The sequence below is a fragment of the Hemitrygon akajei genome, chromosome 16, assembly GCF_048418815.1.
Source record: "Hemitrygon akajei chromosome 16, sHemAka1.3, whole genome shotgun sequence".
Taxonomy (NCBI): Eukaryota; Metazoa; Chordata; class Chondrichthyes; order Myliobatiformes; family Dasyatidae; genus Hemitrygon; species Hemitrygon akajei.
The window spans coordinates 12,830,808-12,845,093 of NC_133139.1; the positions used below are offsets into that span (position 1 = coordinate 12,830,808).

Sequence of the window (14,286 nt, forward strand, 5' to 3'; positions counted from 1 at the left end):
CGTTAGTTTTTTTCTCAGTAACCGGAATTACAAGACCAGAAAATATTGACACAAATACTATAATAATTGGAATCAGTTTTTTTTTCGGGAAATGTTTAATTTGTGACGTCCTTGGTAAAAGCAAACATGGTACAAGACGTGCGTTAGTAATGTCCCAGGTGTGATTGATAGTCAGCAGAAACTGTTTGTTATGACACCAACTCACCACGTAATCGCGTAACTATGCTCTTTACCAAGAGAGCGAAGCGCCACCAAGCCCCAGCCGGCAAAGCGCTAGTTCCCCCCTGCTCCAATTACACAGGAGCCAAAAGTATCCGATTCTGCTTGGCGGAGTAGGGACCGTGGTCTCTGGAAGAGATGTTTAGGTCGGCGGCGGTTTAAACGGTGATTCATTGACGGTTCTTCCTGCTGATGATGTCAGCGGGGTTTTAAGGCTCCGCCCTAGATGCTCATCTCTGTCGAGTAGACCCTGCATTTCAACCTCCCACCACACCCGGTTACCGGCGTCATATCATCTACTCCTTAAATACCAACACCAGTCTGGAGTCGAAGGCTTAAAGCAGCAACTTCAGAAAGACGAGTCTTCTGCCCGTCTGAGCTTAAAGGATTTTACAATTTGAATCTTAACTGAAGGAACTTACTTCCGAAGTGAAGAATAAAGGCGATTTAATTAAAACTGGTAAGCAATTAATTTGATAAGATAAACTGTCTTGTGGAACATTAATCAGGTTAATACCGAAGGTTTCTACAAGATTTCGAAAAATGAGAAAAGTTGTGCAGTACAAGAGTAAATGATTCTATGCTATTGATACTGCAAGCACATTACACAGATAAGCTTAATATATGTGAAGCATATTATATATACACACGCTCCGTGTGTAAGAAAGAGAGAGAGAGCCACTATATATCATTGCCGAGCTTTAACATATAGTCCAATTGAGTGAATTTTATTCAATGACTAATGTTTTGACAGTACCAATAACTATTTTCTGAATGGGCTCCAGTTTAATTATATTGCTAGCTTTAACTCGGCGCTCTTTCGCTTGTCGGGATCAGTAGACAGATGATATTTCCAGCGCGAAATTTAAGCAAAATGAAGAGGATTGTTATTTGATTAAATGCTCATATATAGTCAGTCGTGGTTAGGTTACGAGAAGCAGTACTACAATTTATCAGGAGGGAGCGCTGTTGCTCGTGTACGAGAGTTGGAGATCTTTGCTGTGGGAGATATTTCTGTTAGACCATCCCCCACAGCCGGGTGTTACAATGATAATGCAAACGAAACCCGGTTTTCTTTATGTGCGAGTTAATAATCACAACACGTCAGTAAATATTAAAACACTTATGTTGCTTTAATACAAACGAATAATTGGAACGCAATCACTGAAGTCTAACTGGGATCATTCCGTTTTTTAATAGTTAACTAGAGTTGTGAGATTGCATCTAAATGAAACACTTTCAAACTAAGTCAGCTAAAACATACCGTCTGCATGTGAAGCAAAGCTATTGTTTGTTCGCAAAATATTGCGATCGGTTGCAAGTTTTGGAAGCATTTCTGAAATCGCACAATAAAGGACGAAAATGTTTTGTTTGCATTTGCAAACATTGTCAATTATTTTTTTTTAAATCGTGTTTCCTTTGTCGGAGCATTTCGGCCTGCTTACTTTTGGGGACTGGTGCAGACACGTTTGATTAATTCACCCGCACAATGCGTTGGCTATCTGATGTCGAGGTTAAATATTTCAATGAAAAACCCAAGATTTTCGGCAATCAATTCCGATTTCAGCCTCTCTCACCTGTGAGGGAGGTAGACATGTGAATAGTGCTAGTTCTTTAATGAAATGCTTTTGCAGAGTTCCAAAAGGATCTAACAAACGTTTGCCCCTCGCAGAACATCGGGTTGACCCTTTGTTCCTCTTGATTCATTGCGTATTTCAATTCAGGTACACGGCGTGTGGAGGGGGGGGGGGCAGGGCGGATAGGATTTGGGGAGGAACTCGGCTGTTGTCACGTGGCAGGCGTCGCAGTCTTTTTTGAATGGCTGAAACTGACGAGTGGACGTCCAGCTCAGAGTGAGACGTCACAATGGAGTGGCGGCTGATTGGTTTGTGGCGAGGAACAGGTGGATACTTTTGCGAAGGTTGAGGCGTCGCGGAAGCGCTGATTGGCTGACGCTGTGTTTTCTTTGTTGCAGACGTTCTATGAGGATTATTCTCCGGGGGATCGCGGCAGAGTGAGCCAGAGTCAGGCTCGTAGGCAGTCGGCGGGGTTGGGAGAAGCACGGCTTCGAGCTCTGGGCAAACCACTTGTGTTTTTTTTGTTAACCCTGTCTGCGAGATCTTTCGAAGACAAAAGAAGACCTCACAAGGAAAAACCCAAATACATATACCGCACACTTTCGCCGGTAACTATTTCAGCAGAGAGCGCCGGGATTTGTATCCATAATATTCAGGCTCCATAACATTGCATGATTCCTTTAAGTGTCTAAGGGACTTTCTTTTGTGACTCGAAGACCGATCAAAGATAATCTAATGGACCATACAAGCACCAGGAGCTGCTCCCGAGCCCCAACTTGCGAGGCCCATCAGAACGAGCCTTCAATGCGTGTAGTCATCAATACGACGACCGGAGCCCAGTATGATCTTTCTGTACCAGTAGACGAAACGGTAGAAGGACTCAAACGGAGGTTGTCACAGCGCTTGAAGGTTGCCAAGGAGCGACTTGTCCTCTTGCACAAAGAAACGTACGTACATCCCTTTGTTCTGAGCGAGGCCACGAAACCCCAATCGGAGTTTCTGTGACAGGTTTCTACGGCAGGCATTCAGCCATTCAGAACTGAGTTTACTTTTCTAACAGTAAGCTATATAAACTTTATATGTGCTATCGAGCTCATTTGTCAAGCTTGTGTGCGTTTAACTGTATTGATATGATTGAAGGGTCATTGTATGGAGGTGCGTTCCCGGTTCTGGATTATAACCCGTGATTTTTTTCTTAATGTTATAGGCGATTAAATTCGGGAAAGCTGCAGGATCACGGGATTACAGAAGGAAGCAAATTAACCCTTGTACCCACTGTAGAAGCTGGACTGATGGTAAGATCGACGCCTCACCTCGTGCATAGAATATCGATGCATTTTGTGTACGTTAGCACAGATCAGAGGAAAACGAACGCGGCTCTCGTTAATCCTGTTTTTCTCCTTCTCTTAAAAGTCTCAAGCTTCACGGCCGGAGCAATCAGTAATGCAAGCTTTGGAAAGCTTAACAGAAACTCAGGTAAAGAAAAAATTAAAGCCTTAAGCACCGCGCATGCAACCCAGAGATGGGCGGTACGCGTGGCCCATTCATTGATATTTTCTAGATGTAATTCTGAATGTAATACTTTCCAATTGTTCTTAATGCTGGTGCTGCATATTTTTTTTAAAAACGCTGGATTGCGAAAAGCGACTTTAAGCATCAAAGTCCACTTCAAGATGAATAATTATACAGACATTAATTAAAATAATGTGGGCTGATTATTATTTTGTGGGCTAGTTTATTATTTTACACTGTTAAAGTAATGACGCTCAATTTGACCTGAATACTTCATATCTTATTTAAATGTGGGATTCGGCATTGCTGACCTTAAGTGTTTTGCAAATCTGGTTTCCAAAGCCTCCGCAGACTCTGTCCCTTTGTATTATTCGTACTGTGCGTGTTTCATGCAACATTTGGGAGTTCCTTGGCGACAGGCTTGGTGTTTAATCTACACAGAGAATATTGTTCAGAGCCAACTCCTCCCCCTAGTGACGACATTCAGACCTCCTACTAGCATGACCCCATACTGAAAAGCCTCTCCTTTTGAACGCGGTTTCCTGAACCGTGCAATTCACCTTTCACCCCCTAAATTCACGGGCTCCGTACATTTTTATCCTAATTACTGCAATTGTTCTCCTTGATCTCCTTTTTGTGAAGTTACAACCGGCCTTGCTAGGACTGCTTAAATAACTCGCTTAGCCTTGGTTACCATTGTGTGTGACATTTGTTTTTCTGCGCTTCTGCTGGCTCTCAGCGGTTAACGAGCCTATAGGTTGCGCAGCGCCTTTCACCAAAGCGTGACGGAGTCTTTAAACTTGATAATATAGAGCGGTAGTGGGCATAATACACCGCCACCCTTTTTAACTCCTTTTAGGACTTCCCGCTTCGCCCGAGTGCCGCCCAAGCGCTTTCTTTAGAAACCGTGCCTGGTTTAAATGGTCAGAGCTGAGGGGGTGTTCGTGACGGTGGCAAACGACAGACAGAAAGCGTCTTAAACATTTCTGACGGCTGTCGTTGACCCTTTTGTTGCGCGGGGGTTGAGGAGGCCCGTGGACACTGCAGACTGCTACTGAACTGGGAGCAGATACATAATTCAATACAACTTTGGCTTAAGTTGTATTGACCAGCCAGCCAACATTATTTAAAGCGAATGAAATGGCTGTAGACCGGCTTCTGTGTTGGGGGATGGTGGGGGATTTCTTGGCTTCAGTGCAAGTTTCTCAGCTGACAGAAACAGTGCCCTAGGAAGCAGTCCTTCATTAATAAGATACGAAGGAGCTTCGGATTGCTGGATAGTTCTGGTTCTGTTGAACAGTAGTCTTGTCGTAGTGGCTTCTAGGATGCTTTAGTGCTGGGGTTCACTATATATTTTTTTAAATGTTATGGACTTGCTCCTTTAAGAAAGAAGTCTGTGGGACCCCTACTGTAGCAGGACGTAGGAACAGATTTGAGAGCTGTAAACTGCTAGACTTTGAATCTAATCTGTCAGATCAGATCGAGACTTCCGCAGAATTATTAGCACCCTTTAAAGTCTCTTGTAATATTTTATTTAGTGTTTAATGAGGGCCAACTGAATAACTATATAAGATAAAGTAAGTTTATGTTTTAAAAAAAAACAAATAAATGAATATAGTCTCTAAAGGGTAGGTTTGGACTGGCTGAGGAGGCATTGCTAAGCACAGAATCATTCTGAACCTGGCAATATTCATTTGAAATTTAACTAGTTCCATTGATCATGCAGTCAATGAATCAGTTCCTCTTGAATGGTCTGGCATTGTAGATAAGCATATTTCCTGGACTTCCTGGGGAGTGTTATTTTTAAACCGGAAATCCTTTTTACACATCATCTGGTGGGGAAAAGGTGCAGAAAATGTCTCGTCATCAAACAGTTTTTTTAATAAAAATGACACATGGATTTTAAGGTTTCTGGGGTGTGCTATACGCAGGAGCAGAATTAGGCCATTTGGCCCATCGAGTCTGCCATTCCATGGCTGATTTATTAAACCTCTCAACCCCCTTCTCCTGACTTCTTGCCATAACCTTTGATACCCTTGCTAATCAAGAATCTTTGAACCTCCACTTTAAACAGGCCCAATGACTTGGCCTCCGTCTGTGGCAACGAATTCCACAGATTCCCCACCCTCTGGCTAAAAAAATTCCTGCTCATCTCTGTCATGACTTTTGTTAGATTTATATAAGGGCTCTATTATTCCACCTTGCTCACAATGAACATTTCGTAAAATTCCTGCATCTGTAGTAGCTACACCACAACCAGCCAATCTGGATTTGCAGCATGTTCTGTATAATGGATCTGAGTCAAAGGAACATTAAATTCCATTTGAAATTCCTTTATCACAAGCTGACAATGATTCCTCCCCCTCCTCCTCCTCCTTTTCCCTCAGGGAAGAACAGACGCTGTGGAAATTCATAATCTGGAATAGCAGAGGCATTATGGTGACGTAGGCTGAAGCTGCATCAGACTTGATGAAAGAGAAGCACACGCACTGTTGTCAAACATATTAGTCTTATAAGGCAGTGAATGCTTTTAGACTGAATAGGACGATGATGGTCAGAATGTGTCAGTTAATGTATTTTTTAAAACCTTTCCAGACTTGAATACAGGATGACTTTTCTATATTACTGGTATCTATATAGTTGGCTCCAAGCACTTGAATGGCCAAAGCATTTCCTAGATGTCTATCTTAATGGCACAGGATGTTTTGCTGTGACGTGCAGTGCATCACACACTTGATGGGCTAAATGACCAAATTCTGCTCCTATATCTTATGGTCTTGTACATCACCATGATCAAATAAAGAATGTCCTTAACCAAGGTGAAAGAACCAGTTCAGTTACAAATGGAATTAAATTAGCTGAGTCAAAAAGTTAGGTGATCAGGGATACAGATCTGGTTACATTTCAAAATGTGTGACGAGTGGGTTCATGGTTTTAAAGTACCTATTTATATCTGTGCTTCAGTGTAAATGGCTTGACGTACAGAAGTACCCAATTACACGTAATTATATTCATCTATTTTTTTTTTCTCTTTTTGCAAGTGCAGAGGGCCAGTTCATTTAAGCTAGTCCTTGAAATTTAGCACGCGGCTGGTCTGAGGCAGCTGCATTGTGAGCAGGTCTCTCTGCCTGGCTGAAAAGATCCCTGCCTGGCTATCCGTGCAGTTGTTTACTTTTTCCGTTTACCTCCCCTTCCTGTAAAGGCAGTGTTCCCACTTTGACCGGAAGATCCCAAGTGGTGGTTTATTTTGAAAGCTGGTCAAGCAAGCCCACTAGCTGCCCTCCCACTGCCTATGCCCCAAGAGTCCAGTGTGCCAAGTAACAACCTCAAGTGTGTTAACCTAAGGTTATAGGGAAGAGGTTTGTCTTGTGCTCACAAGCAGAAGAGCAGAACTGTGGTGGTTACTAAGTCTGATCTGTGCTTCCGATTCAGTGCCGCTTATTTTTTTAAAAAAATGTTTAAGGCAATACCAGTTAAGACAATAAAGTAAAGTAACAGAAGTGAAATGAGTAATGCTTTAAAATCCATTTCATACACTGTTCATGGAATTACTTCCTTAAGATCATCACCCCTACAGGCTACTGACAGCAGCTCACCAGAATCCTCTGCCCTGGGTCAGTCTCCTCAAGTTCTCCCCAGGTGTAACCCAGCCTCGAAGATCCTTCCTCTCCCGGGGATGAGGTCTCTGGAGTTTCTGTTGGCAGTTCTGTTGAGCTGGGTTTTTTTATATGGGATGGGGATGCTAGCCCCATACTTGACCCTCTTCCTTTCACAGCTGGGCTTGGGACCATCCATTGCTAAGTTGTTCATGGAATTGGACTAAAGAATTCTGTGGCCTTTTTGAAATGTTTTTTTTTGTTATTGGTCTTTTTGTGTCCATGATGAAGGCTATTTTTAACCGAGTAGCAATGCAAAATGAGTGCTTTTCAATTGAAACTTGTAGTTCTTAAAAACTTCAAAGTTTTAAATATTTTTATTAAAACAACACTTTCTATTTCAGGACAATTTCACGTAGTGCAGATTGTCTATAAGAAGCCCTTCAGCCCCTCTAGATGGCACCTCTTCTCAATTTTTGATAATTTCTGATCTGTATCTTGATTCCACTTTAAACATCCTGAATGTATTTACTTAAACCTCTGTGGTATGGTACTATTTGTTTGGAATTTGAAAGGCATACTTAAGCATGGTATTTCCAATCTTTATAAATTGGATATGGTTGACTGACTTCTCTTCAAATATGGCATTGGATGGAACCAGCCCATCTCCTTCATTTCTGCAGCCCTTCTAAGATGATTTAAGATTCTCAGGCTCAGTTCTAGCATTTGGGTTCCAATCACAAGAGGTCTCTATTTCTTCTTCAATTGCCCCTTCTTTGCTAATTATTTTCTTTAAAGCCCCTCTGTCCTAATATTTTCTTAAATCCTCAATATCAAATTTAGCTTCATAATGCTAATATGAAATATTTTGAGACATTCTTCTCTAAAGATTTAACATGCATGCAGCAACTGTGGTATTTATTGGAGACACTGTTTTGAACAGGTTAAGATTATTCCCTTTTAAGACAAAAACTTGATTTAAGGCATTATTAAGGGTGGAAATAAACAGTTGTGAAATCAAAGGAACCTTTGTTGTATGCACTAATTCATGGAATTAGACTTGAGAATGATTTCATATCCACATGCTGTGGCCTTTTCAAAATAGCAGGTTTTTTTTTTGTCTTCACTCTTTTTGTGTCCATGGTGAGGAGTTATTTTTAGCAGCCAGCGTATGAATGAAAAATGAGTCTGTGCCTTTTTTTATTTGTATATATGTGGGCTGCTGTCTCTTCAGTTAATGACGACCAGGGAATAGAACACTCAAACTAAATCATGGCAATTAAAAATAGAGGCTGTTTTTTTTCTTTAAATTGCTCACTGAAATGCAGAATTAAAATGCACATAGACACTCCAAATGAGCTAAACATCCACGCATACATCACGGGTGTCTGTGTGTGTGTATATATATTCTGAACAGATGATTGTTAGGGAAACTAGCAACAAAATCTGAAGTATTCATTAATAATTCTTTATATGATGCTTGAATACAAACGTTATCTTAACTGAAGCCCCTGACCTGGTTTAAATAGTCAGCTGAAACAGCAGGAGCAAGGGCCTATTGTTAACTGCTGTGCAGGACCCCATTTTCACCTGATCCTTCGATTTTAGAGTAGGTTTTCAGAAGGGCTACCTTTGTCTTATTTGCTAATTAGCATGTATTGTAGAGCAGAGCTAAAATTTGAATGACCTTTTGTTCTTTGGGTATTGGTTCTCCACTGCTCGTGTAAGCTATGTGCATTTTAATGCATGAGGGATGCTATAAATTTTAATCGAATAATCATCATTCACCCCCCCCCCCCAATAAAACATATCACCACTCCGAGGTTTTTTGCAGAAGCCATTGAGATGTCAGTATTGTATTCCTACAGCTTTTGTAGCAACTCACTTTTTTAGATCTCTTAAATGTATCTATATATGGCTGTGCAAAAGGTGCATGTGAAACCTCTTTTGTTTTTGTGCGGGGGCGAGGTCTACAATGCCTGATGGCTTTACATCTGAGGCGGACGGAGAATCTGCAGTCGTGACGTCTGAAAGTTTGATGCTGCGCTCCTCTTTTTTTTAAATGAGTGAAGTGGGTTCAGTCGTGACTGACTAGGTTGCAAGGGACCACCTTCGAGATAGTCTTGGCTGTGGTTTTTATACAAATGCGGTTGGAAAGAACGAGTGGGCTTGCTAAATGAATTCCAAGAAGAAGTAGGAAATGAGAGCACCTACCTGCTTCATTACAGTTAAAAGCCTCGGACCCATTGGCACTTTATTTTGGTTTTCTAAGTCTTGCTTAAGTATCAAGATGGGTTTAGTTCTTGTGGCACAGTAAGACCTTGAGGCATGGGAGCGGAATTGGGCCTTTCAGCCCATCGAGTTTACTTCACCATTCCATCACGGCTGATTTATTATCCCTATCAGTCCCAGTCTCCTGCTTTCTCCTCGTAATCATTGCTGCCCTGACTAATTCAGAGCGTATCTACTTCCGCTTTAAAGTGTTAGTCTTTATTAAGGCATGGTGTTACAATGTGCATGGCATCCAATTTTTGGCTCTCGTTCAGCATGCTTTTGGGGAGGGGGAGAAACTAATATGATTTGTAAATTGATAGTGTACTGAAGGAAGATAGGTTTAAGACTTGAGGTGGCCTTGTGTGTTGGGGAGTTGCATACTGATGAATATTGCAGTACAAGGCTGTAAATGGGTTTCTGTGAACTGTAGGGACCTCTGTAAATGGATCTGTCAGCTCTGAATTTTCAGAGTGTGTAGTTTAGCAAGCTTGTCATTTTGTGACTGCAAGTGTATGTCTTTCAGCTTTTTTCAATTTGATCATCTTTTTGAAGCAATTTGCAGTTAAAGTCAATGAAATCTGGACTGCAGTATGGGGTCCAACCAACAGAGAAAGTTAGCCAAGGCAGGAAAAAATCTGTTTCAAATGTGCAGTTGCTATTTTGGAACTGACTGTGATAAGTGCATTTTGCTGTTTTCTCTATTTTAAAAAAAAAACTGCAATTCATTCATTCACTGTCAGTACCAGAGTAGATGTTCCTTACTTGCATATTATAGTGTGGAGCCAGGCAAAGCATTTACGGTAGCGATCTGTTGTTTAAACAAAAATTCTTTTGTTAGATTTTTTTTCTAAACTTCCAGATATGTGCTTGAATCGGGAAAAGAAGCTTTAGTTTGTGCCTGCTACCAATTTTTTTTAAAAAACTGAATAGTCCATACTGACTTGTTAGCTGATGACTGCAATTGCATATGGTGGGTGTGAGTGAGACTGCCCAGCTTCTTTTAAAAGGAAAGGCCCAGGAGGGTCAGGGCCTGCGTCTTAAGCTTCAAAGAGACTACAGCTAGTCCTTGGCAGCTGGTAGGTTGAAAAAGGCAAGATGGCTTTTCAAAGATGCAGGGGGAGGTTGAGCTCTGTTCCTTATCAGCTTGCATTATGCGAGTCTGGGATTTGTACCGCTCTGGTACATAATCAATACATCCCAGGGGGCTTAAGTTTAGCAGCATGCTTAGAATTCTAAGTAGGCTTTTTGCCCCTACCAGGAGTTGAGGGGTGGGGTGTTTTGAGAGGATGAGGGGGGGGATGGGGTTGGGGGAAAGGGTTGCAATCCCATTGAGCAGATGGCATTAGATTTATGATCTGTTTGTAGGGCCGGGATGAGTGAGATGTAGACCATTGAGTTTTGTCAAAGTTGGGTCGCTTGGGTTCTGCAGGCCTTCACAAACCTAGAATTAAAAATTGTATAATCTGATTTAATAATGCACACATCAGTCAGTGCTCCCTCTAGTAGTGAGGGGTTCAGTTTTACCGTAATCCTAAAATAGTTGGAAAGCTGAGCTCTAATCCCAAGGGTAATATTCTACATTGATTTTTAAAATGCCTACAAATCTCCCAGGCTATATCTAGATAGTATACATTTCCCAACACCCTTTAAAGTATATCCCTTTAGATGTAAGGAAATGAAAGGTATGTCCTGAAAGGAATGAGTACATTTCATATCCCAGCACCATAGCAAGATTACATTTGTACTGCTTTAGCCTGCTCCCAAAGCGTTTCTGGTTCTAGCGATCAGGGTAACACCTGTTCAGTTTGGCTAATGTGATTTCTTTTCTCTCTCTGTTTCTGATAATCCGGCGCAGTTGTGTCATTGCACAGGGACGTCAGTAGGTGGTGAGCCAGTTTAAACTGTCTTACTGAAGAGAAAATGTTGAAATTTCAGATGACCTTTGGGCCTGTCATCATACTTTCATTTGCTTATTCGGTGTCTGCAATTTGACCATATAATTTGTCATGATACAAGGCTGGCTTTTTGTAGGGGGTTAATGATTAGGAGAGTGATTGTGTATTTTCCATATATTTAGGCTGAAGGCACTCTTAAAATGTTCTCACCCCACCTCCTTCAGACGTCACTGCATAAATTTTCTCTTTGATCTTTTGGATGGAGGAGGAGTTATATTGTGTGGGATTGGGGGGGTGGGGAAGATGAACTTCAAAATCTTAATATGAATAAACAAAAAAAATGTTGGTTTGTACCTTTTGGTCTTTCAACTCTGCTCTGTGAAGATTTTAAATCCAATCCCATCTCCTCCGAGTTCTAAGTCTTTTTGGACATGTAGCCATCCGTTCATTCAGTTATCAGGGATGGTGATACTTGAAATGATCTTCCCTATTCTGCTGAACCCACATACAAGCAGATCTCTCGTATTATGAGGGTGTTCACCAAAACCATTAAAATCTTTAGCTTTCACTTTCATGTAGCTGTTTTGAAGTTCAAAACAGACTAGCACAGGTGTTAAATAGGATTTTTGGATTCCATTTCACTGGCATCCTGTTGTGAGCTAAGAGTTCCTATTTTTTTTACATTTTTATTTTCTTTGAAGGCCTTTAGATCCTCTTGTGTTACTCCACACCTGGCTTTTTAACAACTTCAGACACACCTGAGCTGCATTGGCGGATTTCAGAGTTAGAAGCGAGAGGATCAGGTTCCCTGTCAAGGCCATGTTAGGTTTAAAGGAAGTTGTCATCATAGAATAATTGTTCCAGTGAGGAATATTGAGGCTATTTAAGGACCAGCCTGGGCCAGCAGCTGAGCTGAGGTTGGGAATTAAATAGTTATAGAGTCATAGAAAGCTACAGCATAGAATTAGGCCCTTTGGCCCATCTAGTCCATGCCAAACCTTTAAACTGCCTAGTCCAATCATATCTTTGTGAGAACAGAAGCAAGAGTGGCCCATCTGGCTTTTTAGTGTTCAGTGCATAAACTGATTTTTGTCTTGATTCATTATTCTTGTCTTTAAATATCCAAAATCAGTTATTGTGTTAAACGCTCAGTAAGTGTAGCAATTTCCAAAGTTTCACTACCTTTCTGGGTGAAGGGCTTCTTTCTCATGGTAGTCCTGAATGCCAAGCCCTTATTTTGTGACTTTGATTCCTGATTCCACACACTCTAACTGTCCTGAATTTGTCTTGTTGCTCCCCATAAGAATTCTGTATGTTTCAATGAGTTGTCTCTCATTTTCATAAATCCTTGTAAATACAGACAGATTTTGCACTACCTTTCTTTAGGTGCCTATTCTCCACTCCGAGTCATTCAGTATATCCAGACAGTCTCACCAGGGAGCCAAATAATTGTAAAGCTATTCATGAATATAATACCACAGTTAAGTGCAAAAGTTGCATGCAGATTTGAATATTTTTATTTTTTCCCATTTCTTTGAAAAATATCCCCTTTATAAAAATTTGATTTTTTTAAAATACATCTGCTTATTAGACAGTCTGGATATTTTAAAACTATCACCCAGTTGTCAACAATTGTATAATTTAATACAAAGCCAAATGTTCAGCTTTATTGGAGTGGAACTGATAAAACAACAGTTAGTAATTTATTGGCTGCAAGCTAATTGTATTTTGAACTATTTTTCTGATGCTGGAAAACCAAAGGCCAAATGCTCACCTGCATTTGAGAGGAACAATTTAAAACAAAGCCTAATTAATTGAGTTCAAGACTCAGTTAGTTTGGGGGGGTCAACAAACTAAATTTTGATTGATTTGTCAAATGTTGGATAGAACTTGCATTTCTTGTTGGAAGTTAATTGTGCACTCTGGCTTTGAGGTGTAGGCGCATATTTTGATGGATTCACTACAAAGGACCTGGGAGTACAAAAATATCTAACCCCAGGGTCAAGTTCCCATTGTTTAGAGTGGTGGGGGAAGAGAAATTACTTGCTCTTTTTACTGGAGCTGCATAACCTTGAAACATGGCTGTAATTACTTTCTGATTCATTGCTTGTAATGCATGCAGATAGAATTTTTGTGTGTTTGGAGATGGATAGGAATATCTCTCTTCCCCCATTGTTAACAAGAGTTACTGCAGTATGTTTTAGTGAAGTGGTACTGTCAGTATCAAAGTAGGATTGTCAGAGAAAGTCCATTGGAGTGTTGTCCTATATTAATTTGATTATAATTTTACAGTCTAATGGATATGAGGAACAGGGAAAACTAAATCTCGCAAAAGCAGACGAAATGCAGACCGTAATATTGGAATGCCAAAATTAGAGCAATAAGGTTTATTAGACTGCTCAGAAGCCTTCCTTCTAAAACAGGCATTAAATCTAAAATAAACACGAGATTCTGCAGACTCTGGAAATCCAGAACTACACACAAAGTGCAGTGCCTCTGGCTGCTTCTCCCATTGCCCATCCACTCCCTTCCTTTCCAGTCCTGATGAAGGGTCTCTGTCTGAAGCATTGATTGTTTACTCCTGCTGCCTGACTCTGTGTGTGTGTGTGTGTGATCTAAAGTATCCTTTCATACAGGTTCATCCCTTCCAATAAACTTGGTGTTTTCAGAATGAATGCAGGCCTTCAATTTGCTTAACTTCCTTGCTCAAAGGATGCTAGGAATGCACTTGGAAATTTTGCTTCCCCTCTGAACATTGTGTTCCTGCATTGGGCCTCGTCTCCTTGGATAACTGACAAACATTGAAAGTTTACTCTGTCCAAGCAGATTATCTATTTTTTTTTACCCATCTGCTTTCCCTAACAATCGGGTGACTGGTCTCAGAAGATGGCGATGAGTGGCCATCAGACAGTGAAATTCCTAGATTACCTGCCAGCTCCATAGATGTTGTAACGACACCAGAGTTCAGCTGTTGGATTCACTGAATGTGGTGCAGTTTATAGAAGGTTTGGTGTTGTGGAGGGTGACATACAAAGGTTCCTCAATATGACTATGCACAAAAATAGGGCAGCATGGTAGTGTAGTAGTTAGCACAATGCTTTACGGTACCAGCGACTCGGGTTCAATTCCTGCTGCTGCCTGTAAGGCGTTTGTACGTTCTCCCCATGACTGCGTGGGTTTCCTCTGGATGCACTGTTTTCCTCCCACAGTCCA

General features: G+C 41.0%; 1 protein-coding gene across 1 annotated transcript in view; it reads left to right on the forward strand.

Annotated features, from left to right (window-relative positions):
• Nucleotides 1–219: 219 nt before the first annotated feature.
• midn (midnolin) overlaps nucleotides 220–14,286 on the forward strand; it is a 35,425-nt gene continuing 21,358 nt past the window's right edge. Inside the window, 4 exon segments of the mRNA XM_073068268.1 lie at nucleotides 220–679; nucleotides 2,195–2,743; nucleotides 3,004–3,091; nucleotides 3,210–3,272. Coding sequence (XP_072924369.1) covers nucleotides 2,532–2,743; nucleotides 3,004–3,091; nucleotides 3,210–3,272 — 363 coding nt within the window. The 5' untranslated portion in view covers nucleotides 220–679; nucleotides 2,195–2,531.